At 37.3% G+C, this 26,931-nt stretch overlaps 1 protein-coding gene across 1 annotated transcript; it reads right to left on the bottom strand.

Moving 5' to 3' along the window:
• Positions 1-22,804, bottom strand: LOC126713674 (uncharacterized). The gene is made up of 22 exons (XM_050413504.1): positions 21,697-22,804; positions 19,095-19,210; positions 16,551-16,759; positions 15,689-15,808; positions 15,204-15,332; positions 14,990-15,115; positions 13,908-13,963; positions 13,699-13,798; positions 13,463-13,580; positions 13,036-13,245; positions 10,559-10,874; positions 10,026-10,119; positions 9,581-9,689; positions 9,023-9,294; positions 8,766-8,893; positions 8,415-8,649; positions 2,308-2,496; positions 1,890-2,179; positions 1,628-1,811; positions 1,271-1,513; positions 563-648; positions 1-429 (listed from the first exon to the last, which is right to left on the bottom strand). Exons 1-22 carry the CDS (start codon positions 22,530-22,532, stop codon positions 282-284), a joined length of 4,314 nt encoding a protein of 1,437 aa, XP_050269461.1. The 5' UTR covers positions 22,533-22,804; the 3' UTR covers positions 1-281.
• Positions 22,805-26,931: the final 4,127 nt, after the last annotated feature.

The following is a 26,931-nucleotide window of genomic DNA, read 5'->3' as shown; positions in this document are numbered from 1 at the left end:
AGATAGAACAGGTTACCAAGAAATATATGGTAGAAAACTTTCCCAACTTGTTAACAAGGGCAACTGTTGATGTCTCTCTTTCTCCCCTCCACCAACCACCCCTCCCCCCCCCCCCCCCTCTTCTCCTCTCCCGTCTCCCCCCAATGCACCACTTGTCCTCTCAAAAATTAAATTATATCCTATGTGCGACCTTTGCTGCTATCTCAAAATATGTATTAGAAAAAAATAATCAGGGCCAAAAAAAAAGGCACCTATCTAACTTAGGCTGTACACAGAATGCCTCATGACTGCCAGAACACTTCAGGGTCACCGCTATACAATGAGAAGTCTTGAATTTCCTGGTTAGCTACATGGCAATCAATGAGTCTTGCTTGGATAATTTTACACAGCAATAAACCACAAGGAAGCATCCACCATTCACTTTCATCCCTGCATTTCCCATCAAACCACAAACAGATGAAAAACATTCCAGATTATGATTATTTGAGTCATTGCTGCATTCACTATAACTAGTAAGAATCAAATTCAATTAGTGTCATGTCAGCTAGTACAAGCTACTTACACGCTAAAATTCCAGGACTGAAAGTTGAGATGCTTTTTACTTGAATGGGTAGTATAATGAAGTAATCCACACATGAAGGCAACTACCTGTTACAGGAGAAAGTGTGTTCTGAGACTATTAGAATCAAGCAGGCAACATGTACATGTCTCTTTATGGAAGGATACTAAATAGCCAAAAGCAATCAGAATCATCCTAGGCTGCATTTGGTATTTATAGAAACCGAGACATAAGCAGTTCAGTTGTTTACAACACTGGTGAATGCAAAGTCATTAGTTAGTTATCCAATTTCTTTTTGGAAATTTGTACCTTAGTGAAATGTGGGTGAGTTATAAGCAGCCCCAATGTCATACATAAAAAAACAAATAATATTTAAAAAAAAAAAAATCATAAAAAATAAAACTTCCACAGCAGTCAAAACACAAGTTTGACCAATACAAGTAATCTCATACGATTTTACAAACCATCTTTCCTAAATTAACGCTAGTTTGAAACAATTTCTTTTAATGATCATGTCACAAGCATGGTGAGCAATTAAGAATTGGAAAAAAAATATATATTTCTGGAATTTTAAATAAATTTTTTTAATTGACTGGCACATTTCTGGAACAACCTTCCCATCATTGTGTTTACTTTCAAGCATTCATTCTCAACAAAATAAGAAGTATTTTTTTCTCGAATATTGAAGACATAGGGGGTGAGACAACTCACAACATTGATCAAGGATGTGATATTCCACAGAGCATATACACGGGCAAGACCTGCCGACCGCCTAGGTCCGTGACTAAACAAAGCACTGATTCCAGCTGGGAACGGAAATAAAACACCAAGAGGAAGGACAAACAGAACTAAAAGGAAGTCCAACAGAGAAATAGAATACATTTGTAGCAAAGTAAGCAGGACTAAGCTAAAATCTCCTAACAGTAGTATGGAGATGACCAAACCAACAAGATCCTGCAAAAATGGGTGATAAAGAGTTAGAACAGAAACCAAATGATACAACCAGATTTTATAATAAGGATGTCTTTTGTAGATTCAATGACACTAGACTACAAGCAATTTAACCACCTGATGACCAACAGGCTTTGTATTATGAACTATGAAAAAGAAAGGATAACATATAGCCTTCCTCTCTTTAAGCATCCGTAAGCTCTTGGCATGTAAAATCCCTCCAAAAGTCCTCTTGCATGTCATTGAATGCTCACTGACTCTGGAATGGTCCAGTCGCTCCACCCTGTCACTTCTGTGCAAACTGCAAATTATAAAGGAAAGAAAATTGAGCATGACTTTATATGACCAGCAACTAAGAGAATCACAAGAAAATTGTTACCATGACTGTTGCTCAGGTGGCAATGATGTTTCTTGACTTTCAATTGATGGCTGGGCACTTTCATTTTCAATAGCACATACCAGTAGTCCGAAGTGGCAATATCCAGAAGCTGTAGGCTGAAACCAAGCTAGATCAACACGTACACCATATGTACTTAAAGTAGGGTTTGCATGGGTTTCAAGCCAGCTTATAACATGACCTAAAGATAGTTTTAGGTGTCCACGGCGAACTAAGCGTAGTTGAGCATTTAGACCCGCCACAAGTCGATACCATATGGTAGGTGGAATAGACTGAAAGGGGGGTTAAAATTGAAAATCAGCAGATTCATTCCATTAGGTATACTAATACATGATACATGCGGTGCAAGAACACACATAAAGGAGAAGCTTAAAACGTTATACATTTATAGATACCAAACCTGACTCATGAGGCTAGTAAGAATATTATCACTGTGTAGAGAAAAAGGAGCCATGTAACTTCCCTCTCCTCCAAAAACTAGAGACATTGGAAATCTCTGATGAAGACGAGGAGGAAGATCAGCTCTCTTTTCATCCCCTCCAAGGAAAAAGTCCACATAAGCAAGCATCAGATCAGTAGTTGCAGACACCTGAAACATAAGAGGATAACCATTAACATGGCAATTGTTGAATCCATTATAATCCAATAAAATGCTTGTGCAAACAGATGATGTTAGCAAAAGCACATCAGAACAATAAGGATTTACATTGTAGTCAATTAGAGATATAACACATTTATAAGTTGTTGAGCTTGTTAGAATTCATCATGTATTATAAAGACAGGCTATTCCTTTCACACCGCTGGCAAATTCAACCATTTCCCCAGCTTGAATCTCGTTCAATCCATAAACACATGCAATCTGCCATGGGCCATGGCAGAAATCTTTGTTCTACCTCATGAAACAGGAAGAGTTCTAAACTGCTGCCTCATGCACTACCAGATGAAGGTTTGGGTGATAGATAATTATGTTCGACAATGTAAATCCTATTGATAGTTTCTCAAAGAAGTCATTGATCTACCAATAAATAAGGAAGACGGAATTTAAAGAAGATACATAAGCCTTATATTGACTTTTGAAAGTTTAAAATGCCAACAAAATGATCTCATAATTATAAGGTATGTTTTGTGTATAAGCTACTGGCAAAACAGTAATATCATTGTACTCCTTTATACATAAATAATATTTTTTGTGTTAGGCTTTAGTTAACAAACCCAACACACATTTTCCCCACAACATGATATCAGAGCAAGCACCTATCTGTCATTAGCCACACAGAACCACAACCCACCACCTTTCTGCAGCCAACAACCACAAACCATCCACTTTCCACTGCCAACAACCACAATCCAACCTCTTCCCACTGACGAACCCAAATACAATGGTTGGAGGCATCGACTAGCTCCATCCACTACTTTGTGGTTCACGCAACACTGTTCTGCCATCTGACCGTCATGCCATCCTGGTTCTTGTCGCCTTCCTCTAGCAACCCACCTGCACACTTTTTCGCCACCAGCCATAGATCCGATCTTAGTGCTGCCACCGGATCTCCAGCCTTGGGTATCAATCTTGTTTTCTATGGTTCAGATTATTGTTGTTTTTCAGTCAGCTATGTTTTGATTTTCTGTTCGGGTGATCTTTACTGTTTCTTCTTTTTGTGGTTTGGTCATTGGACATATTACCTGGTGCTGGTGGTTTGATGTTATTTGTGTTGCTGGTTTGATGTTGTTTGTGTTGCTGAGGAGATATTTATTGGTCCTGTTGGAGTGGCTGTAGTGAATGGCCTTAGGACTTGCTGATTATTGGACTTTGTGGTGTTGAATTTGTCTAGTTGTAGTTAGTTGGTTTCGATCCACTGGTTTATTTATTGTGGGTGTGTTGATCAGATGGCGGCTATGGAGACCAAAGTTAGTATTCAACCCAATAATTATTTATTGCCTCCAAACATGTTATCTATTACTTTCATTTGTCTTAATGGAAGTAATTAGCTCAGTGGACCCAGACAGTTGAAGTGTTTCTTCTTGGAAGAAAGAAGTTTGATTACATGATTAGTGGACCCCCCGCATCTACGAACTCTAAATATGCTGATTGGAGAGCCGAAGATGCAAAGATTAGGAGTTGCTTGTGGAATAACATGAGTTTAAGATCAGTTGAAGTTTTGTTTTCTTACCAACTGCTAAACTTCTTTGAGAACAGGCCAAGGAACTATACTCTGGTGCTAACAGTTTGAAGCGAATTTATGATCTTCATCAAGCTTATCTCTCCATGACTCTTAGTGATTCGTCTTTGGAAGACTATTATAACAAGTTTAAGGGTATATGTCAAGAACTTAATATTTATCAACCCATCTCCTCTAATGTTAAAACTATGAAAAAACAACGAGATTATATGCATGTTGCTCGCTTCCTCTCTAGCTTACCTAAAATTTTGGATCTAGTGAAATCAAAAATTTTGGCTAGTAAGGACCTCCCTTCCTTGACCTTGAGTGAAGTTTTTGGTAGACTTAGACAGACCACATCATCTTACTCTAGTACTACTACATTCCCTTTCTCTAGCACTGATACATTACCTTCTAGTGATATATTTGCTTTTGCCACTTCTATGGGGATTAATAGAGGTGGTCATGGTGATCGAGGCCATGGAGGTCATGAACAAGGGGGTCATGGAAGAAGACGTGACCTTCGTAAGGGCACTTATTGTCATGGTAAGAATCATATGGTAGACTTATGTTTAGAGTTGTATAGTAAACCCTCGGCTCACCAAGCTAGTTTTCAGGCTGAAGAACTGACTTCACAATCACTTCCACCGACATCTATCCTAGAGGAAGAGTACAATTGCCTCCTGTCTATGCATTCTAATTCTATTGGGCCAGGCTCAACAACTACTTTGGCTCAACAAGGTACTTCCATTGCTTATCTTGACACTCAGGACCCTTGGGTCATTGACTCAAGTGCTACTAATCATATGACAGGTACCTCAAGTTTACTCTCTGACCTTGAGCACTCTAGCAATTTTTCCAATGTTACTTTGTCAGATAGCTTAACCACTATAGTTTTAGGCTTGGGCACTGCCAATCTCAGTCCTAATCTTTGTCTCTCTTCTGTTATATATTCTTGATTTTCCTTTTAATATTATGTCGATTAGTAAGCTTACTAAACTTTTGAATTTCCTAGGCATTTTTTTATCCACTCATTGTAGCTTTCAGGATCTCAAGGCAAGGAAGATTCTTGGTGGAGGGCATGAAGCTGGTGGACTCTATTACCTAAATCAGCGTGGTTCTTCCAGTTAAGTAGCTTCTCACTTGTCTATCTCACCTTTTCAGCATCATTGTCACCTTGGTCATCCATCTCTCTAGAATTTGAAGTTGTTAGTCCCATCATGTCATCAAATTGAGTCCTTACAATGTGAAGCATGTCTATTGGGTAGACACCTAGGGTGCCTTTTGTCTCTAGGCATGAGAGTCGTGTCAATAGTACTTTTCATTTAGTTCATTTTGATATTTGGGGTCCTTTAAACACTCCTTCATTATTGGGATTTAGATATTTTGTCATTTTTGTTGTTGATTATTCTAGGGTCACCTATCTTTATCTTATGAAAGAAAGGTTTGTCTGAATTATGCTCAATTTTTCAAAAACTTTATTTATGGAAATAAAGACTCAATTTAATGCTTCACTTTGTATTTTTTGATCCGTGAACATTTTCATACATCTTTGTCTCAATTTTTTGATGATCATGACATAATTCACCAATCTTCATGCCCCCATACTCCACAAAAAAATGGCGTTGCTAAACGCAAAATGCATCATTTGTTAGAGGTTAGAGGTCACCCGTGTCCTATTGTTTCATAGGTGTGTTCTCAAATCTTTTTTTTTTTTTTTTTTTTTTTTTGATTGGTAAGAAAGTAATATTATTAATAGAAAAGAATAAAAGATACACAAAGTTCACGGTAGTGAACAAAGAACAACATAGCAACAAAAAGAAATAAAGGAATCAAAATCCTATTCTAAAAGACAAAAGAAAATCAATAATAGTAGAACAATCTGAAAGACCCCAACACCGAGACCAATAGAAGAGAGTCCGCTGGCACAAATCTAACAACTAGGCCATTGATTAACTGCCTGTCACCTGATTTATCACATGCCATCTACTATTTGGTGGTCAGATCCCTTATATTGTACTCTCCCCTAATGCACCTTTATTTCATCTACCTCCTAAGATCTTTGGTTGTGTGCTATGTTCATATCTTAGGTCAGGGAGTGACAAACATGATCCTCGTTCAATTAAATGTGTTTTTCTTGGGGTACTCTCCTGCTTAGAAGGGATGCCAACATTACTCATCAACTCTTCGTCATCATTTCATTAGTGTTGATGTCACCTTTAATGAGTCTCAATCCTATTTCTCTCATTCGGTTGGTAATGAAAGTTCTCTTACTTGTCTTCCTCGCTTACCACCTGTGTCTCCTACCAAATCTTTTCCTCATAAATCACTCTAGGTGTACCATCGTCGGCAAAAACCTCCAACTGAGACTTCTTCCCTACTTAGTGATCCGCCTCCTAACCCTAACTCTCTTCCTATTGCTCTACGCATAGGTAAACGTACTTGTACCTCGCATCCTATCTTTCAATTTGTCTCTTAGGCCAATTGTCTTCATCTCTCCCTGCTTTTACCACGTCCTTGAATTCTATTGTTGTTCCTAAGTTGTCCGTGAGGTTATGTCCATCCCTGGTTGGAAGTCTGCAATGGAAGCAAAAATGTCTGCCTTGTCTCAAAATGCTTCTTGGGATTTAGTTACTAGTCCTCTAGGAAAAACTTAAAAACTATTGTTAGTTGTCGTTGGGTGTATATTGTAAAATACTTGCCTGATGGTTCTATTGAGTGTTTGAAGACTCGCTTGGATGCCAAAGGGTATAACCAGACATACAAAGTCAACTATTCAAAGACATTCTCTATTGTTGCTAAAATTTCTTCTGCTAGGATTTTTATCTCCTTAGTTGCTAATTTGGGCTGGCCACTACTTCAATTAGACGTTAAAAATGCCTTCTTGAATGGAGATTTGAAGGAAGAGGTGTATATGGAGCAACCACTTGAGTTTGTTGCTTAGGGGGAGTCTAGAAAAGTGTGTAAGTTGCATAAGGCCATCTTTGGTCTTAAACAATCTCCTAGAGCTGGTAAATTCAATGAAGTAGTGTTAAAGTTTGGATTGTGACATTGCCAATCTGATCACTCTGTGTTTTCTCATACCTCTGCAAGAGGAAAGATTTTGTTGATAGTGTAGGTTGATATTATAATCACTAGTGATGACAAGGGTATTGATGATTTGAAGAGATACCTTCAAAATTCCTTTCGAACTAAGGATCTGGAAAAATTCGTTATTTCTTGGGTATTGACATAGCACGATCTAAAGAAGGCATCAGTTTATCACAAAGAAAGTATGTGTTGGATATTTTGGAAGAAGCTGGCTTGTTAGGATTTAATCTGATGGAGACTCATGTGGATCCTAATGTCAAATAGTATGAACATCAGAGGGAGCTGTTATCTAATCCTAATGGATATTATCGTCTAGTTGATAAACTAAATTATCTAACAATTACTCGCCTAGATATATCATTTGCAGTTAGTAAAGATCCTCGCCTTCCACATTGGGAGGCAGTTATTTGAATTCTAAGGTATCTTAAAGCACATCTAGGTGGTGATCTTTTGAATAAAGCTAATGGTCACCTACGGCTAGAATCCTTTACTGACGCTGATTGAGCAGGATCACTCAGATAGAAAATCCACTACTGGGTATTGCACTTTTCTGGGAGGAAGCTTGATTACCTAGAAAAGTAATAAACAAATTGTTGCAGCCAAATCTAGCATAGAGATTGAGTATATAGCCATGACACACACATCATGTGAGCTTATGTGAATTAAGCATTTACTTGACGAATTAAAATCTGTTGTGAAGGTGCCTATGACTATGCATTGTGATAATCAAGCAGCAATTCACATTGCCTCCAATCATGTGTTCCATGAGTGAACCAAACATATAGAAGTAGATTGTCATATTACCCGACAAAAAGTAGAAAGTAGAAGATGGTGTAATTGTTACTCCATATGTTTCTACAAGAGTCCAAATTGCCGATATGTTTATCAAAGCTTTATGTAAGGCTCATTTGAGTTTATTATGTAACAAGATAGGATTGTATGATATATACTCTCCAGCTTGAGGGGGAGTATTATGGGTATAAGCTAGGGGAAAACAGTAATATCACTGTAATCCTTTATATATAAATAATATTTTATGTGTTAGGGTTTAGTTAACAAACCCAACACATGTTTTCCCCACAAGGTTTTAAAAACCTGAAGACTGGGAATAATGTTGCACGTTACAAGACAATAGATTGCATAAGTTATAGAGCCTCTAGATCTATGTTATTAACATCCTCAAACCCACTAACTCCAAAGAAACCCATAATTTTAAAGATAGGGAAGAAAATTTGGGAATATATTTTGTAAAGATATTAACCTTAAGCCCTTCATAGAGAGCACGTGAACGGCAAGATCGTAGGCAGGCATGATCATATTCTGATCGAACAAATTCACGCAGACGCTGTAATTTCTTCTTTCGACACTGCTGTAGCCATGACCATGCAAGTGGATATGCAAGAAGAGAGAGAATGCTGTAAACTGATCCTTCCCACCACTGATAAGCAGCTAAGCCATTGATCTCATCCACAAATCTATTGAACGCATCCTCATAACTGCCATGACAATGAAATAAATAGCTTTATTATTATAACAAAATATTAGACAGCATTATTAGTGCAGCAGACATCTAACCATCAATTCATACACCAGAGTGAGATAAAGAACTTACACAATCTCTTTTACTTGTTCAGGAGGAAAGTGAGGTAGATGCCAAGGTTCCTTGAAAGTATTTGGCCCCATGAAATACATTCTGTGCACATGACCTTGTGATTCCTCTGTTCTATTTGTTTCCAAAACCTGAAATCCAAATGATCAACTTCAGAACAATAAGTAGCAAACCAAAGCAGGCCTTTTAAGTTGGTGCATTACTATCAATATGTCAGATGAGAAAGCATGAATAGCAAAAGGAAGAAATTGGAGATGGACCTCATTTAATGACTCTAGGAAAGGGAAGGAATTGTCAATTCGAGAGCCAGGTCGAGCAGGAACAAGGGCTGGTAATTCATCCCCACCAACAAATTTCATCCGAGCAACACTAAGCACTAGAGCTAACAGGATGAGGATACCCAAGAGAATAAGGCCGAATAACCATGGACCACCAAAAGTGTACACCAACTCTTCAAGTGCGGTATAACAATGCGGCATGTGATATCTGTCAGAGATGCACTTGTATGGACAAGGAGTCTTAGTAACACCACCTGTTAAAGGGATTGGAATGAGATTTAAGAACTAAGTAACTCAGAGAGAGGAGAGGTCTTTATGGTTTATTATTGTCTGACAAGACTTTGACCATCCATGGTAGAATTTAAATTAAATATATAAATAAAGGAGAAGAAGAAAGGAAAACCCACTTTTATCACCACTCAATGAGTCTCCAAATCTCGGAAAAGAAATATTTGGAAAAAGAAAAAGTTCAAAATAAAGCTTGCAGCAATGTAATGTCCTGTTGCCCAGAAGTGAGTAGCAGTTAATTATTAGAGGTACCTCGAACAGTAATATATATGCCACGATGTGGAAGCTCATGTGATGGGCAATCATGACAAAAGGCTCTATCAGACCCGCTGACATTCTTAAACGTGCCAACAGGGCATTCCTGAAGCACAATTATTCATACAGTAAACACAAGCACATATAAATAAATAAAAAATAAGCAACTTCATAAAATTATCATGAAGGTGAACTGGTGAAGTGAACTATCTCACCAACAAACTGATACTTAAGGATCTAGCTACAATTTGAAAAGTATATGCAGTAAATAATTCAAACCAACTAAACTAGGAAGTCAACTACAGTTTTGAAGCTATGCCAACTACACTAAACATCAATTATAAACGCATTTTAACTCCATGTTAAACATTATACATTACTAATACCACATAGACCTTAAAAGAAGTCCAGAAATCAAATGATATGTTGATGAAAAATCTACCTCACAAAAGGTACCATAAAGCCCTTTTGGGCAGGTCTTCCCAGTGACTGTACCGTTTTCCCCAGCACGGCCCTGACCTCTACCAACTCCTCCCCTGCAATTAGGGAGAAAGGGGAAAAAAAGGGTCTCAAAGCCTGCTTGATTTCACAAAGACCAAAATGGTGGTAATACTGAAGAGAAAACCAGATCATCACAATGTCGACAAAGCATTCAGATTTAGTTATGGGAAACCAAGAAATGATTGGCCTTCTCTTCCATAAGTTGTAACCTAATCACTCAATGTTTTGACCACCCCCTCTGAACGAAATTTATGTTAAGTACTTTTACGTGGAGAAGCAAATTTTTTTCTGATACATTTTAAGTGGGTGAGGGGGATTCCCTGGTCGGCTCCATTGGAAACATCAGGAAGTAACAGAGCTATCACAGAAGACATTAACACTATGTAAGAGACTAATTTAGACCAAGATGACAATAAATTTGGACAACCTGATCATCATAGGTATATTGTATGGTACTGACAAAGATGTACAAACCCGGTATAAATGCTCCCCTTCACACTTGCTATGGGTAGATATGCATCCCCGACTGGAATATCTGACCAATGGAAGTGAATTCGTCCACCACCGCCACCGCCACCACCACTCTTACTACCATGTCCTCCGCCAGTTGAGATAAAAGAACCACCACCAAGTGCCAATGAACGAACAAACAAAAGAATAGTTCCACCTGATCCACCCCCAGGTCCTATGCTTGACATAGTCCTACCATCTTCTCCAAAGGTTTCTCCATCAGCTCTAAGTGAACCATCGAGAGACAAACTTGACAATGAGTGCTCTATTGAACCCATGACTGTTTACAAGACCAAATTTATAAAATTATGAGTATCCATCAGAGAAAAAAATCATAAAAAACATAATATAACTTGGCCAAGACAATCAAGATCAGGGAAAAATAAAAAGTAAAAAATAAAAGATCATTGGTCTTAGTAGGTACTGGAAAATTTGATAACAGGACTGTTTATTTAGTATCAGAATGTGGATACCAGCTAAAAAAAAAACTCAGAAACATGTATTGTCCATTAGTTCTCCTACTAAAGCATCAACCACATAGAATCCCTCTGCCACTTAAAATACAGTGTGCATACGTATATAGTCCTTTTTTCTTTCTTTCAAAAAAAAAAAACTCTCTATACTAACATGAATCACCGAATATGCCAAAAGAAATTTGAGTGGAATATGGTGCCAATCTTCACTTTTGGCAGGATTGGTGGCGTGGTGAACGCTTAAAGAGATATTTCCTGGTTTATATACTCTTGCTCAAAAGAAGGATGTTGCTGCTCATGGTTCATGTCGAAGCACATTAGGAAGGGATGGGATCAATTTTATGGTTTAATCAAATTTGAGGGGAATATGGTGCCAATGTTTGCTTTTGGCAGGATTGGTGAACACTTAAAGAGGTATTTCCTGGTTTATATACTCTTGCTCAAAAGAAGGATGTTGCTGTTGTGGAATTATTAAGCTGGAGGAAAGGTTGGACGCAATGGGATGTTACTTTTAATAGAGAGCTCTACATGATTGGGAGATGGGCATCCTGGCAGATCTTTTTCTGTCAGATTTATACCACAAAGGTACGAAGGGGTGTTGAGGATACAAATTATTGGGTAACTACTAAGAGTAAGTTTTTTGAAGTAAAGTCTTACCATAGAGTGCCACATGTGGGAATGTGCTTCCTTTTCCTTGGAAGAGTATTTGGAAGGTTAAAGTCCCTGCCAAAGTAGCTTCTTCTTTTTTTAGCTTGGACCGCTGCCTTGGGCAAGATCCTAGTGGATTGGTGCTGTATGTGTAATCAAGCATCAGTGGATCAAAGGGCTATGCCACAAAGGGTTGTGGAGCTACTGGCTTGTTGGAAGGGTCAATATGCTAGACGCTGTAATGGAGAGATTTGGAATGCTATTCCTTTAGGCCTCATGTGGATTCTTTGGAGAGAATGGAATAGATGGACATTCGAAGGCTTGGAATGATCTATGCTGGAAGTGAATTTTATTTTACTATGCCTTTCGTATGATTGGATGGCTTCTTTGCGTAGTCACTCCTTCAGTTTGCTAGATTTTCTTTATTACTGTAATCTTTGTTGATTGTATTGCACCTTTGATACATTTCCCATGTGCTGGGTGGTGTCTCTTTTTAAGTCAATAAAATTATTATTCATCTAAGAAAATAAAGCATTTCCTGCATGCATGTTTTGTAGTCTGCTTCACTTCATGAGGTGTTTTGGGTACTAGAAACTTATTTAGTTGAGAGAAACAGCATTCTCCTTTACACTAAGCCCACAAGTGGCAAGTTGATCTTCAACATTTTCACTACAAGTATTGTTCCTGTTCACACTATTCAAGACAAGGAGTGGGAGGCTTTCAATAATTGGTAAGGTAGTGCTTGTAGATCTTTTCCATTTTGTTGATTTCAACAGGCAGTTAACGTAGAACATGTGAGCCTTCAGCTAGTTTCGGATATAAGGAAAGGTTTGCAACATGAAAACTATGCCTCATGAATGAGGCTTAAACGAGTGATCACGTTGGGATTCAAGCTCCTCAGGCAGCCTTATGTGTGAGTGAAGAATGAATAAGACATATTACTCTTTCCCTTCATATTTATATTTATGGGTTTGAAATGGCATGACTACTATTTTTTTTTTTTTGAGAAGTAAAAACATAGTGCTCTTTCTAAAAGTGCCATTTATTTTATATTAGTTATAACACGATTTTTAAAGAATTTTGTTTTCTTTAAAAAAAAAGTAAGGAAAATACAGGAAATTGAAGAAATTATATATGTATTTTGAAATGTCTCAAAAGAGAGAAACCGAGACATTAAAATTGGGATGGAGGGAATAATATGCTTAATGTCTCAGCTTCGTACCTTTAATGGCACCTAAGATCACATTGCTTTAGTCTCATCTAGAGTACACAACATAATTGAGGGAAAAAAATACTAACTAAACACATTCAAAGACTTACTGATAATACCACCACCAGCAGTTGCACCAGCAAGGCTATCATTTCCACTACCGCTACCAAGCTCACAAGGTAAATCAGCATCTCCATAGGCACTGCCACCATCAATAAAACTGCCATTGTAATACCCATCACCCCCTCTGCCACCATGTCCACCGCCACCACCAAGACCAATTTCAGCCATTCTTCCTTTGCCCACTCCACCAATGCAGCCTGCATAGAACCAATACAGCAAAAAGAATCCATACAACAGGATGCAACTTAGAGATGTGTGGTTCAGTTAACTATGAAACATGAATTTAACAATGTAATAAATGGCAGAATGAAAAATATGTTTCCAAAGAAAGATATTCTGTTTATGAATTGAAAACTCCATAAATTGGTTGGTTATTATTGTGTGAATTTTTAACAAAAGAGGCAAAGGTCATACCCAGCCCAGATGCAATAATTGCTCCAGAAGAGTGGACAACCACAGTTCTAACCCAGTGGAAATGAACAACAGATCCTGTTACAATGCCTTCAACAATGATATCTTCGACCCTACAAATCTGCAGCAGAAAGCCAATCCAATCAATTTTGAGATATACAAAGGCCATTCTCCAATTAATAGCTTGAGCCATTCACTAATATGACCAGACTTAGTGCTCAATCTGGCTAATGGAACACCTGAAGAGTGAAGGGCAACGTAGAGTTCACATTACAGTCCTCTGGAGGATGAAGCAGTTCCATGGGGCAATCTGCAAGTTCACAGTAGAGCTTCGGCGTCCTATCAAATCCAGAAGAATGATTTTTAAAACAAAATGGTAAATCCAAAAGAACGAATATTAAACTGAATAAGTAATGGAAGCATTATGGAATATATAATTATCACTTACGAATCATTAATACTTCCATTCTCCAGGGGACCTCGCAAAACAGATCCAGGTCCAACCTTCATGTTATAAAGATAGGATCACCACATGAGCAAATGGTAAAGCTACGCAGTAGATTTAATTGCCATGCGAATATAGTAGCAAAATACTAAAAATTCAGAATTCACAACAAGAAACACCATAAGAGCATATTGGAGAAAGAATCAAATAGAAAAAATAAATATAACAATAAAAAAAAGCCTTACAGCATTCACATCAGTTTGTGTATGATAGAAAAAAGGTGTAGAATTTACACAATTTTGACTAAAAACAACCTACATCAGTCCGTATATAATTGTGCAAATTTACAAGTTTGCTACAATAACCATGTAAATTTATACTGACACTATTCATTTTACATTTAGTTGTTTATTCTTTCTTTACATATCTTGAGGATGACAGAATAGAGTGGATGGTGGTGGTTGTCTGAAGAAAGAGATCCAATTTAAAAATCAAGAAAATTTGATATTTTAACAAAATACAGTGTAAAATAGATAATCTGATGTGAGCTGATTTGAAAAGTATGTAAAATAGAAAAAGTAGGTTCTTGTGCTAAAATTGACAGAAATTTTTGCACAAGTGAATATTCTTAGTTCCAAAATTTGGGTCCGCTATGGATTCTTGACAAATTAGTTAGGGTTAGCCATATGTATTCTTTTCCTTCATTCTACTCTATCTAAAGTCATACTCTCTGTTACTCCTGTAATTGACATATACTTTTTTATTACTTCTACTAATGTGATTTTTGGTCTTCCTCTACCTTTTTTCATTCCCTCAACTTGGAGATGTGAATATATATATATATATATATATACTTTTTTCAGGCAATACCATGCGCATGTGGGTTTTGAACCCATGACCTCACCATCCACCTTACTCTTACAAAGGGAGCAGGTGTCATTTCAACTAGAGCTCATTGGCTTTTTATATGTTGTTGCAATAATTGTTTCCTAAATTAACCTAACCCATGACTTTTTCTCATAAACCTGTAGTACAGTTCCAAAGAAAGTTGTTAATAAAAAATACATGAAGGAACTAAACCTTACTTTGACACTATAAAATAATGATAAAATCAGCCGTTGTGCTTGAATCAGATTTCCTGGTCCAGACAAATTCAAAAAACCTTGTCCATGAACTCCCAGATTTGCATTAGAATGTATCACAGAGGATTCCTGACAACGAAATATGGAAACATAATCTCGTACGTGAAAGCAACATGAAGGGTGGTTAGGTAATGGGAAAATATTGAAAATTAAGTACCTTGAGAACTACTAAATTGCTGGCCTCAAGTAATGATGTTGCCACGAGTGAATCGCTACCACCATCTATAAGCATTTTGGAATTCCACATCAAATGCATTTTGACAGACATACGAAGAGCTCCATATATCTAAATATAATTGTATGTAACATGAAGATCAGCATATCTAACCAATAATCCATGATAAACATTTAACAAAAGAAGATGGGTGGATGTAAAAAGATTGAAACTATTCCTCATGGCAATAGAGGCAATGTAATAAAAATGAAGTTCAGATAAATATGCCTTACGAAGGTTATATCATTCAGCAGGCAGATAAAATACACCACCACAGCATGTCAAATAATTATTCTAAAGTGGGCTTTTCCTATTGAAAAAAAAAAAATACAAGGGGGCATCTTATCACTAAAAGGAAATTCTTGAATCTAAAAACAAAAAAAAAAAAAAAAAAAAAAAGCAAAAAAAACAAAATGCTTCTCACTTGCCTTCACAGTAGAGTCACTCATTAAAAGCTCTTCAGCCATTAACTCAAACTCTGATGTAGCAAAATGTGCAAGCCCAAAGGTCAAAACTGCACCACATGACAAATGAATTTGTCCACGAACCTGTAAAATGCATTATTAATTTTAAATAAAATAAACCCATCGACCATGACTACTTAGTTCAAACAGTGACAAACCAATTGACAAAAAACTATCAACTATGGATGACATAGTTTGCTTAAGATATATATATATATATATATATATTTAATAAGGAGTTTTGGCCTACTGACTTCTACTTCATAGTTTGCATAGAAACTCTTTTAAACTTTTCACAATGTTCCTATGGCATTAATCAAAATTAAATTCTCTCTCTATTCCACACACTGACTCCTAAAAAGAGTTCTCTGAAACTATTTGCTTATTGACATGAGCATCTTTCTTTGAGAAGAAGCAAAACAATAATGTTACAACCCCAACAACTATACCAGCTATAAGGAAGTCATGTGCAGCAACATACTTTTTTGAGCACTCAAATTCGAGTATAACAAAGTGTTATAATCTGGATATATGGAAGATGCATAAACAAGAAAAATTGTTACTAATACTGGAATATATTTATTATCCAATGATAAGTTTTTGACAACCACCTCAAGCTACCATGCTAAGTTTATCATTCAGTATTCTCAAATTGAGCCATTAATGTAATTTGTGTAATGGGTGATGTTGACATGTAAATGCATAGTTAGGATATTGTCTGGTAAAAGAATCATCTTTGTCTCAGCATAAAACAATCATCACCTATAAAGGAATTAAACACAGAATACATTCAAATAGGGCCACTAGATGTTAGTTCTTCAATGACCTGAACACGGCTCCAGAACAAAGGGACCAAAGCCTTTGCATGATTTTCAATGTAAACATTTGTCCAAAGTGGCTGTTTAGGAAACTCTAACAGAAGTGTGTCAGTTGTTGTGGACCTATTGTAATTGCTGACAACGAGACTCCGGGGAACAGCATCATAATATGTCCCTGCAGCACCTGAATTATCAGGACAGCCTAAACTCCTTCCCCCTGCAAACAAAATGACAAGCATGAGATAACATAATTGTGGTTATTTATGAAGTCATGGGAGATTAATATGCTATTTCTTTGCAAATTTGCCTATTCAAGAATTATTTTATTGGGTCCTCATGTGAAGTCCAATTGAATTGAAAGTCATGTCATTTTAATGGTCTTAGTATGAGTCTTTTAGGGTTAAAACAGATTTTAATTTGGGTTTTTATTTTATTAGTTATGGTCAATTTTATATTCAGGGGCAAAGCTGTAATCTCTGCAATTCCTGCAAATTAAGGGTATTTTTGATAATTTAGTTGAGTCTAGGATCTTCTAGAATATTCTAAGTATTTTAGGTTTATTTTCTTTGGGTCCAAGTTTTATTAGTAGGTTTTATTAGTAGTCCTAATACTAGTAGGAATCCTATTACTACTAGTAGGCGTCCTTTATATATATTGTGCTCAATGTATTCAGAAGTGATAGAATGAGTTGATTAATAAAATTGAGTGTTTGAGCAATAGGCACATTGGCCTTTGTTGGTTCAATACACACCGGGATATTTCCTAGTTTGTCCTACATTAGTATCGCAACCTATATGGTGACAAGGCTCCTCCTAAATTATTGGGAAAAAAGGCAGCAAGGTCAATATCTCTAAAACTTGCAGCAAAAAGGCAACTATTTTTTTTTTGATAAATAAAACAGTAAACAAAATTTTCCTCTGCCGGGATATGAACACAAAAAGGCAACTAATTAACTGCAAATATTTTTATCAAACTCAATAATATTTGAGTCAACCCTTTTTCATAGGCAAAAACCATGCAAACTGATAGAAAACAAAGTAATCAGCTCTAATTAAAACAAAAATTAGGAAATAGAGGCACTAGAAAGCTAAGAATTTATAATTCAACCACCAACCAACAGACCAAATACTCCAGGCTTAAACCTATTTGCCACTTAATCTGTCAGATCAAACAGTCAGATTAGTCAATAAATGAACCCCTAATTAGTATTAGGAACCAAAAAAGATCAATTAAACAAAGATGTATACCTTCCATCCACCAAGTAGTATTCTCTTGTACAGGCTTGAAAAAAAACTGCACGTTATCTTTCTTTAAAATTTTAAATTTTGAATTAAAGATTTCTCTTTTAGAATTCTCCTTGAGATGTATACTGACCATCTTTTTTGTTCATATGGCATACTTGATTCATGCATTCTCTGCCCACTATCAGGATTTATCAAACCACCCTTTTGGATATATAGTTAAAGCTTTCTGCTATGCACTGCAGTCAAAGGCGAGCCGGCCGCTCAGGTGAGATGCCACTGAAATGCCTCAGAAGCCCTAAGGCAAGGCACCTTTAGTGAAGAGCTTGCTTAAGGGCCTAGGTGAGTGCCTAAAACAACCTATAAGGTGCTGGAGGCGAGAGCCTCAATAAATTCAGCAAAAAAAGAGAGGGTATTTTGTAATTCGGCAAAAAGAGTAGTTTTAAAATATGATTCAAGTCAGTGGGTCTCTCTCCCCTCGAATTTAGAATTGGATTTTATTTCTAAAATTTCAATCATAATCTTTTAGCTTTGATAGTTGCTGTGTGTTTGAACTTTATAACAAGCTTATATATGAAAATACACACACACACACACACGGCAACTATCAAAGCTAAAAGATTAATTAATAAAGCCTCCTACCAGTTTGAAAATTTCCAATCATGTCTAATAGGAAACATGCGATTTGAGTTTGTTATATGTATGATAACTAGATTTAGAATTTGGCGGCTCGCATCACTCAGGTGAGTGTCTTTTCATCACGTCAAGCCTAGGGTGATACCAAGTCTTGGTGCCTTAAGGTTGCCTTTTGCCTTTGACTAACTTGATGGTATAAGTTTATCACGACCTAGAAGTTCATTTAAAGAAGAGAAAATTTTCAGGCATACTCTACCTTTCTTCAACCTCTCCCATAAAAAAAAAAAGTGGGACAAGTAGGAGCTTTATGCACTAGGTATGACTACCTTTCTAGTCGTAAGCCAACACCCACGCCCCCCCCCCCCCCCCCACCCCCCCCCCCCCAAAAAAAAAAAAAAAAAACTTCATACCACACCATCTCCTCCTCCTCCTCTCTCCCCCACTAATCTCTTCTTCTTCTTTTTTCTTTTCTTGAATCACTTAACATATTTTTTAAAACGATAATGTGCTGAAACAGTATATCGAAGCACATATACCAGTAATAATATACAAAAATTGGAAAGTTCAAAAGCTTGTTTCAAATATAAGTTTTTCACCAAATGACCCAAAATGAAGTTTTATGAGGCATTTATTTAAAGATAAAAATATATAGTGAAATAATAATCTGAGTCTCACCATAAATAAAGATTTGTGTATCATCATGCCTGCTGAAAACATGGATGGAAACTCTTCCACCTCCACCTCCAGCAAATCCATTACCCCCAGTGGCGCTTATCCTGCCACTTCCAGTCCTGTTCTTCACAGAGGGTTATTATTAGTTGAGGATGTTTCTAAGCCAATTATAAATAACTAGAGGCTAGTTTTTAAAATTTATAAAATAAAATAAAATAAAATAAAAAATTGCGTTTCTATATACAAAGTGAACAATTGAAATATACACCAGTTCTAGTATAGAAGAGTTCTAGTATAGAAGAGTGTTTCAAGTTTGAACGCCTAAAGAGAGTTAGAGGAAAATCTTTTTGGAATTATAAACTTGTATAAAATAAAGACACACATACAAACATACTAGCAAGAAAACATTAAAAAAAGAAGAGTATTAAGAAAATTACCTCTGCTTATGTCTCAGTGAAAAAGAAAGGGAGGGAGAGAGGGCATTTATTTATGTTTTTGTTTTGGCAACTGGCTTGACATTCAGGGGGAAAATATATATATATATATATATATGGTAGTACCTAAATTTAAGGATATGAATGAGAGGTTATAGTAGTAGTTTTATATTAGGAGTTTTTTTTTTTTTTTTTTTTTTTTTAATTTCAAAAATAAAGAAGAAGAGGTTTGAAAAAAAAAAAAAAAAGTGCAATTAGAGTTAGGAAACAGTGAAATAAAAGGGACAAAAGAAACAGATAAGTCTTGATAATGGAAAATAGAAAATAAAAAAGAAAAAAGAAAATGAGGATTACGTGGGAGAGTTGAGTTTGAAAACCAACAAAAAAGTGATCCTATTTTGTAGGCCATGTTTTATGTGGGAGTTTGAGATGTATTTTTACTGGGTTATCCTCCAATTTTGAATTTGTTTAAATGTTGGGTGCAGGGGTATTTTTGAACCACAAAATGAGGATTCCAAGCAAGGGAAGCCCCTTAAATAGTAGTATAGATAGAATATTCACCCTAAACTCATCTCTATACAATTGCTATAAGGTCCCCCAAAACATGAGAATGTGGGGATCAACTGGGAATCTATCCAATGGTCCTGACATAAGTTTGACTAATGGGAAAAAATACTGATTAAAACTCTAAAACTAGGCATTGAATGGATCAAAAGTGCAGTTTTGGCTAGATCGTTGGTGTGGATCTTCTCCTCTCGCAGACCACTATCCTGATTTATATAGGATTTGTTGTAACAAAGAGGCAAGTGTGGCGAATCTAATGAGGTTCACCAATGGAGTTCTCCATTGGGATTTTCAGTTTTGTAGGGAGGTGCATAATCGTGAATTGGAAGCTTTCAGAAGCTTCATCAATTCCATTTATTGCACTCCTGTAAGGGGGAACGGGGAAGATAAGAGATGTTGGCTTCCTTGTAAGAGTAAGGGGTTCACGGTCAGTGCTTATTACCATCTTCTAGTTGGCCATAGTGAGCAGTTTTTCCCTTGGAAAAGCATTTGGAAGCAAAAGATTCCCTCTAGAATGGCTTTCTTTGTATGGACCGCAGCCTTGGGGAAATGCCTGACAATTGATAACTTAAGGAAAAGAAAGGTTTGCATTGTGGATTGGTGTTATATGTGCAAGTGTAATAGTGAAACTATTGACCATCTTTTCCTTCATTGCCCGATTGCTTCAGAGTTGTGGGATATGGTTTTTGGGTTATTTGGAGTTTGCTGGGTTATGCCATTTTCTGTTGTTGGGCTTTTGGCTTGCTGGCAAGGTCGTTTTGGCTGCCATCGTAATGGAGATATTTGGATGGTTGTTCCTCACTGTTTGATGTGGTGTATTTGGAAGGAGAGAAATAGAAGGTGTTTTGAAGACAAGGAGCGTTCCATGCCTGATCTCAAGCTTCTTTTCTTTAGAACCTTACTTGATTGGTTCTCTGTGTGGAGAAACCATCATTTTTCTTCTATTTTGGATTTTCTTGATTTTTGTAATGTTCGTTTTTTATTTGTTCTCCCCTGTATACCCCCGGTGTACTTGGGTGTCTTTCTCTTTTTGATATCAATGAATTTTTATTACTTATCAAAAAAAAAAAAAAAAAAAAATACCCCAGACCCGGATTGTATGGATTTTTGTGTGACTTCAAATTGTGGAGTGTTGTGGCATGTGCTAGGTTGATTTGGGCTATATTAGCAACTACGAGAAGGTACAGTTGTTACCAGGTCATGACATCGTAATTAAAACATTTTCATTTAATCTGGTGAAGAATGTAATATCTGATATCTCAAGCTAAAAACCTTGTTCCTTAAATCATGTAGTATTAGAACTGGCCTTTCTTTGGCTTGAGATGTTAGCATTAAGCAGATTATGACATTATGCACTGTTAGAAGCAATGAACCATTCAGAAATCATATGGAAATATAAGGAAACATATGACACATGTTAAGTAATAAAAAGGTGACCAATAAAATTTTTTCCCAAAAAAAGAAGAATGACAAAAAGAAATCAGACATGATAAACTGGTAGTTTAACGATTCATTATCAATTAGATATAACAATTTGCATAAGCATAAAGCATTATTTGATGATTATTTCTATTTCGAATTAAATTGCAATAGGGAAAGATAATTACATTCTTTGAGCTTTAACAAAAATGCTACCACCAGACCCTCCTCCACCCTTGACACCGCCATCGCCTCCATTCGCGAAAAGATCCCCACTAGCCTCCATCGTAGTATTCACCTCAATCCAAATCTTCCCACCACCTTCACCGCCATAATTCTCTTCTTTAACAGTCGTCCCGCCCTTACTCCCATAACTCGAGGGGGCATCCAAAGATGACCATGAATAGGCATCACCACCCCACACATCATCAGGGAGCTTTGTGTTATCCAATACGCAACTAGCACCCCTCCCACCATGCCCTCCGCCAGCACCCTGCACCCCTGATGGCGTGCCACTAGTCTGTGCTGGGGGAATACCCGCCATTGCACTCACATTTATCATTGACCCCTTAAACAAACTCGCATTCCACGAGTACACCCTCACCGACCCGGCGATTATAACCGAATTACCACCTAAACTAAAACCCCCACTCATATTAACCGTAATTGAGCAACCAAACACAGCACAACTCAAATTCAGACCAGGACCTATATGTAAGCTTCCATTTCCTTCTATATAGACATCATCAATGAAAATTAAGCTAGAGTTGAGGACACAGGAGGTGTTAAGGGACCCAATACCGTGAAGATCGTCCTCGCAAATGAGCGAGGGAGGGTGAGGCGGCGGAGGAGGTGGAGGCGGTGACGGTGGAGTGTAATCCCCGTGAAAGGCATCGAGGAGATGGTCATCGAACCCTAGAATCGAGAATTCATCGTTGGTGAAGCAGAGGGTAGGGTTTATGGTGAGGAGGAAGCTAATAAGGAAGAATTTGAAGGTGTATGAGGAAGAGAAAGTGTGGGCCATTGGAGGAGGTGAAAGTCATTACAGAAACGAATAAAACCCTAACCCTAACTCTGAGAGAGAGGGTTTTTGGGAAATTTTGAATGTTAAGGAGGAGAAAGAGATTGAATTATTGAAATTGAAACTGAATTGAAGTGTAGGGGTTTGTTTGGATGAAAAGTTTAGGTGGAATTTGAATTTGTATATACGTGAAAGTTGAGGAAATGTATAGTGAGGCTAACAGAAATGGTGAGAGAGAGAGAGAGAGAGAGAGAGAGAGACAGCAATGGTGAGAAAAGAGAGTAACAGCTAGACAGACAGGGAAGGCCTAGACGAGAACAGACAAAGGGGTTTTTTTCTTTCCAAAATAACACCATTTTGCAAATAATTTCCTTGGTTAACCCAGTTTTCAAACCATTTAGAAATGTAACATCTTGAGTTTAGAAGAGGAGCACAAACAAAGGGGTTGTTTTTCAAAATAACACAATTTTGCAAACAATTTCGTTAATTAACACACTTTCCAAACTATTTAGTCTAACATCTCGAGTTTGTTAGACTCGATTTCGCTAGCAAATCGTGTCTTAAAAACTCGATTTCCCTCAGGAAATCGAGTTTGTAAATCTCGAGTTCTTGCTCTGAAAAACCAAAGAACTTCCTTCTTCCTTCTTCTTCTCCAACTCAAAAATCACGATCTTAGCACTGACATCAGAGCGACTCTTAGAATTAAAAAAAAAAAAAAAAAAAAAAAAAAAAAAGAAAAGAAAAGAAGGAGAATTGGAGAAAAAGAGAGAGACAGACCTAATTCGCCACTGAGATGAGAACATGTGGGTATGGGCCCCCTCTTCTTCTCCGTGGGTATGAATAGCATTTATTGGGTTTTGGTTTAGGGTTCCGATCGGGATGAGTTGTGGCGCAATTGTTGGTTTTGGGTTTGTGAGTTCCGATCGGTGGTGGTGGCGTGTTTGTTGGGTTTAGGTTTGAGTTTGCAGGGTTTGGGTTTTGATCGGAACAATTGTACCTAGGTTTTGCTATTTGGGTTTGAAGAATTTGCTGGAGATGGGTTCTATGTGAAACTTGAAGAATTTGTTGGAGATGGAATTTGTGTGAAACTCGAGTCTCCTGAGCTCGATTTCAACGGGGCTAGATCAAGGAACTCGAGTCTGTTATGCTCGAGTTACTATAGCAAAATCGACTCCAACAAGCTCGGGATGTTAGTTTCCTAAATAGTTTAGAAACTGTGTTAACTAACGAAATTGTTTGCAAAATGTTGTTATTTTGAAAAAAATCCCTAGTCAAAGGGAAAGGATCTTTACACGTACGTGGCACGTGTGCTTCTTTTAGGCACCTACACACTTCAGTGTTAGTCAGTTGGTCTATACTCTACAAAGAACAGACTCTACATATATTATTCATGTTTTGGAGTTATTGGGTTTGGGACTTTTCAATTGACCGCAAAACAACCCCAACTTGTAAGCAACACACACACCATTGAGGTATGTGTTTGGTTTGGACTTTGGATTTGTTGAAAGCAAACAAAAATACCTTTACATTCTTACCTAGAAAAAATAAATTTTTTAACTACTTAAGTAAATAAGTTAAAAATCTTCAAAGATACAAGCTAATTCCAAAGTCCAAAAATGGAACAAGGATTATTTAACAAAAAAGAAAGTTCCCAATGTCTTGTTCTTTATGAAAACAAGATTTGTAGAGGTGAGAGAGTCCATAAACACAACAAATTTAACAAAAATATTTCACACTGGTTGATGTGACAAATTGTTAATATTAGTAAAAAAAAAAGTTATATTAGTAGTGTGGTCAAATGAGAAACAATGAAAGGTTTCCAACGCAACTATGTGTGTGTTTGTATTGAGCTTTTGCGTCTACGTTTTGCGTTTCCTGCGTTTCAGTTTTTTTTTTTTTTTTTTAAGCCGCACTTGTTGACTTTTTGTCCGTGAACAGTGCATAAATGCACTGTTCATGGACCCACAAATTACACTTTTCAGCAACTTTTTCATTAAAAATGGGTCCCACGATACTATTCACACATTTAAAAATTATTTTGCTACAGTGTTTTCAGTTTTCAGTTTTCAGTTTCAGCAAAATAAGTTCTATCCAAACACACCTTATGTTGGATATGTTTTAAAATTTTTGGGTAGCACCTGTATTCCTTTTGACTAAATTGGTGGATATAGTTAGTTAGAATTAAATTCACTTACGCTACCATTTGATCACCCATACCCCACAATTCTCTCTCATTCTTAATAACATTTAGCCCCTTTCTGAAATAGTTTTTCCTTTCCTTACTACTCACTTCTATCCTGTCAAAAGCTCTACCACTTTATTGGTAAATATTCCTTCAAGTATCTATAGACCTTAAAGGCAATTAAAGTCTAATAAAAGGCAGCTCCAATCATGGGAGATTCTCAAATATTATGTTGGGTCTGCCAACACCTTCCAAAAGGAGAGGTTTCCGGTTGGAGTTATCAACAAATTGAAAGGGAAAACGTTTTCTTCTTAGATACGGGTATGTGTGCTGCCGATGTCACCACTGGTTCAGGTACTTTCACCATTCTCTCGTGCACCTAGTGCATTTCGCGTAGATGCAATGTTTAGTCCCTGCCTCTGTGCAAGGTTTCTTTAGTAGCCTTCCTATGAGGCTTTTCTCTTTTGTGGCTTACCTTCTCATCTTGTTTTTCTTTTCTTGTTTTTGTCTCCTTTTTCCCTTTCACACCTTCAGTAAATCTCATGTGCAAACTCTCGGATTAGTTTTTTTCCTTCCTTTCTACATAGATAGTTATGGCTATAGAACTAGAAGCGATATGGAACAAGGTCACTACTCAGAAGAAGAAGATGAAGGCGTAGTATTGGGGGAAGAGAGTACCAAGGCAGCCAAGGAAATCGACAGCAACTTCCTGGTGATGACTAACCTAACTTAGAAAAGTATAAACATAAAGGCCCTTAGGAAAAACTTAAGAATGCTTTAGAAACCTAATAAAGGATTCCAGATATCCGATATTGAAGATGAGTTGTTCCTTGTTGATTTTGGAGATAGAAAAGACAAAAAGAAGGTCTTAGATATGTGCCCATTGAGTTTCAAAAAGAACTTGATCCTGCTTCAAGAATTCAAATGAGAGATGACTCCAAGTGATATTGAACTCAAGATATCATCTTTTTGGGGTCCAAATCCATAATTTCCCTTTGAAAAGTAAAACAAAGGAAACAAGTTTAAAGATTTGTGGTAAGCTGGGAATGGTAACAAACGTTGATGTGCCAGAAACAGGAGTCTAGTGGGGGAGATATCTTCATGTCAGGGTACAGATTGATGTTTCAAATAGGCTAATAAGGGGAAAGAAGGTTAGAATAGAAGGAGATGACTAAGGGTGGGTCTACTTCAAATATGAACTACATTTGTGGTTTGTTGGGCCATGGTAAAAATGAGTGCCTTGAAACCCTACTGGGAGTAACTGAGCCAGGAAAGAAGGAATACCAGTATAAGCCTTAGCTTCAAGGTGACCCTTAAAGACGTACCCACATAATCCCCAAGCGGCAACCTAGTGTGGCGACTCCTTAAGGGCAATCACAGAATAAGGGACTGCTCTCAGAGTAGGAAATTGTGGTTAGTGAATCTCACGTGCCACATGTGCCGCCTAGTGGCAACCCTTACGTGCAACCCACTTCTCAACCCGAATCCCCAAGAAAAGCACTTGAGTCAAAACCAAAAGAAGACCTGTCATACCATTGCCTCCCCATTCAAAAATTGGCCAAGGCATCTGAGTACGATAAAAATCCCTCGCAAGTTTTTGCGGGTGAAATTTCCTCGAACGCAAGAATAAGGCAAAAAGTTGAAAAATCAAAAGTCCCATGTCAAATGGTGACAAGTGAGGATGAGACAGTTAGCATCGAGAATAGCCACCAGATGATACTTTCAAGAGGTTCAGAAAGTCAACCTCAACATGAAAATGATGAAGGGCCTACCCCTATGATTTATGAAAATGATTTGTGCCAGATCAAAAAGCAATTGAGGCCCAATGCAAGGAATTGGAGGCGCATTGCCAAGGCCAAAGAGACTCAGGGCCTAAGAGAAACTCTTGAGGCTAGTGGGATGAAATTACAATGGGCTGGCTTGGTGCCTTTCCATGAAATAGATCCAAATATCCTGGACTCAAAGCGTAGGAAGGGTAAAAAACATGCTGGTAATAAGTCCTACGTAAAAATTGAAGGAAGCTATGTAGAAAGAAGTTTTAAGGATGGCAGTGTGGCAAAGGCTACGGTGCAGCCCCACTGAGCCTTATAAGTACTTTTGCTTGGAACTGTCGAGGCAAAAGTACTCATGAAGCTTGGAAACCTTGGGTCAGTTCAAGTCCTTAGCAATGAGGTGAAGGCAGAAACTCCCGTGCTAGTTTTTCAGGCAAACACAAAAGTT

This window comes from Quercus robur, chromosome 2 (genome assembly GCF_932294415.1).
Source record: "Quercus robur chromosome 2, dhQueRobu3.1, whole genome shotgun sequence".
NCBI classification, from domain to species: Eukaryota; Viridiplantae; Streptophyta; class Magnoliopsida; order Fagales; family Fagaceae; genus Quercus; species Quercus robur.
Note: the sequence above shows the minus strand (reverse complement) of the source record. Positions and strands in the feature narration are given on the sequence as shown.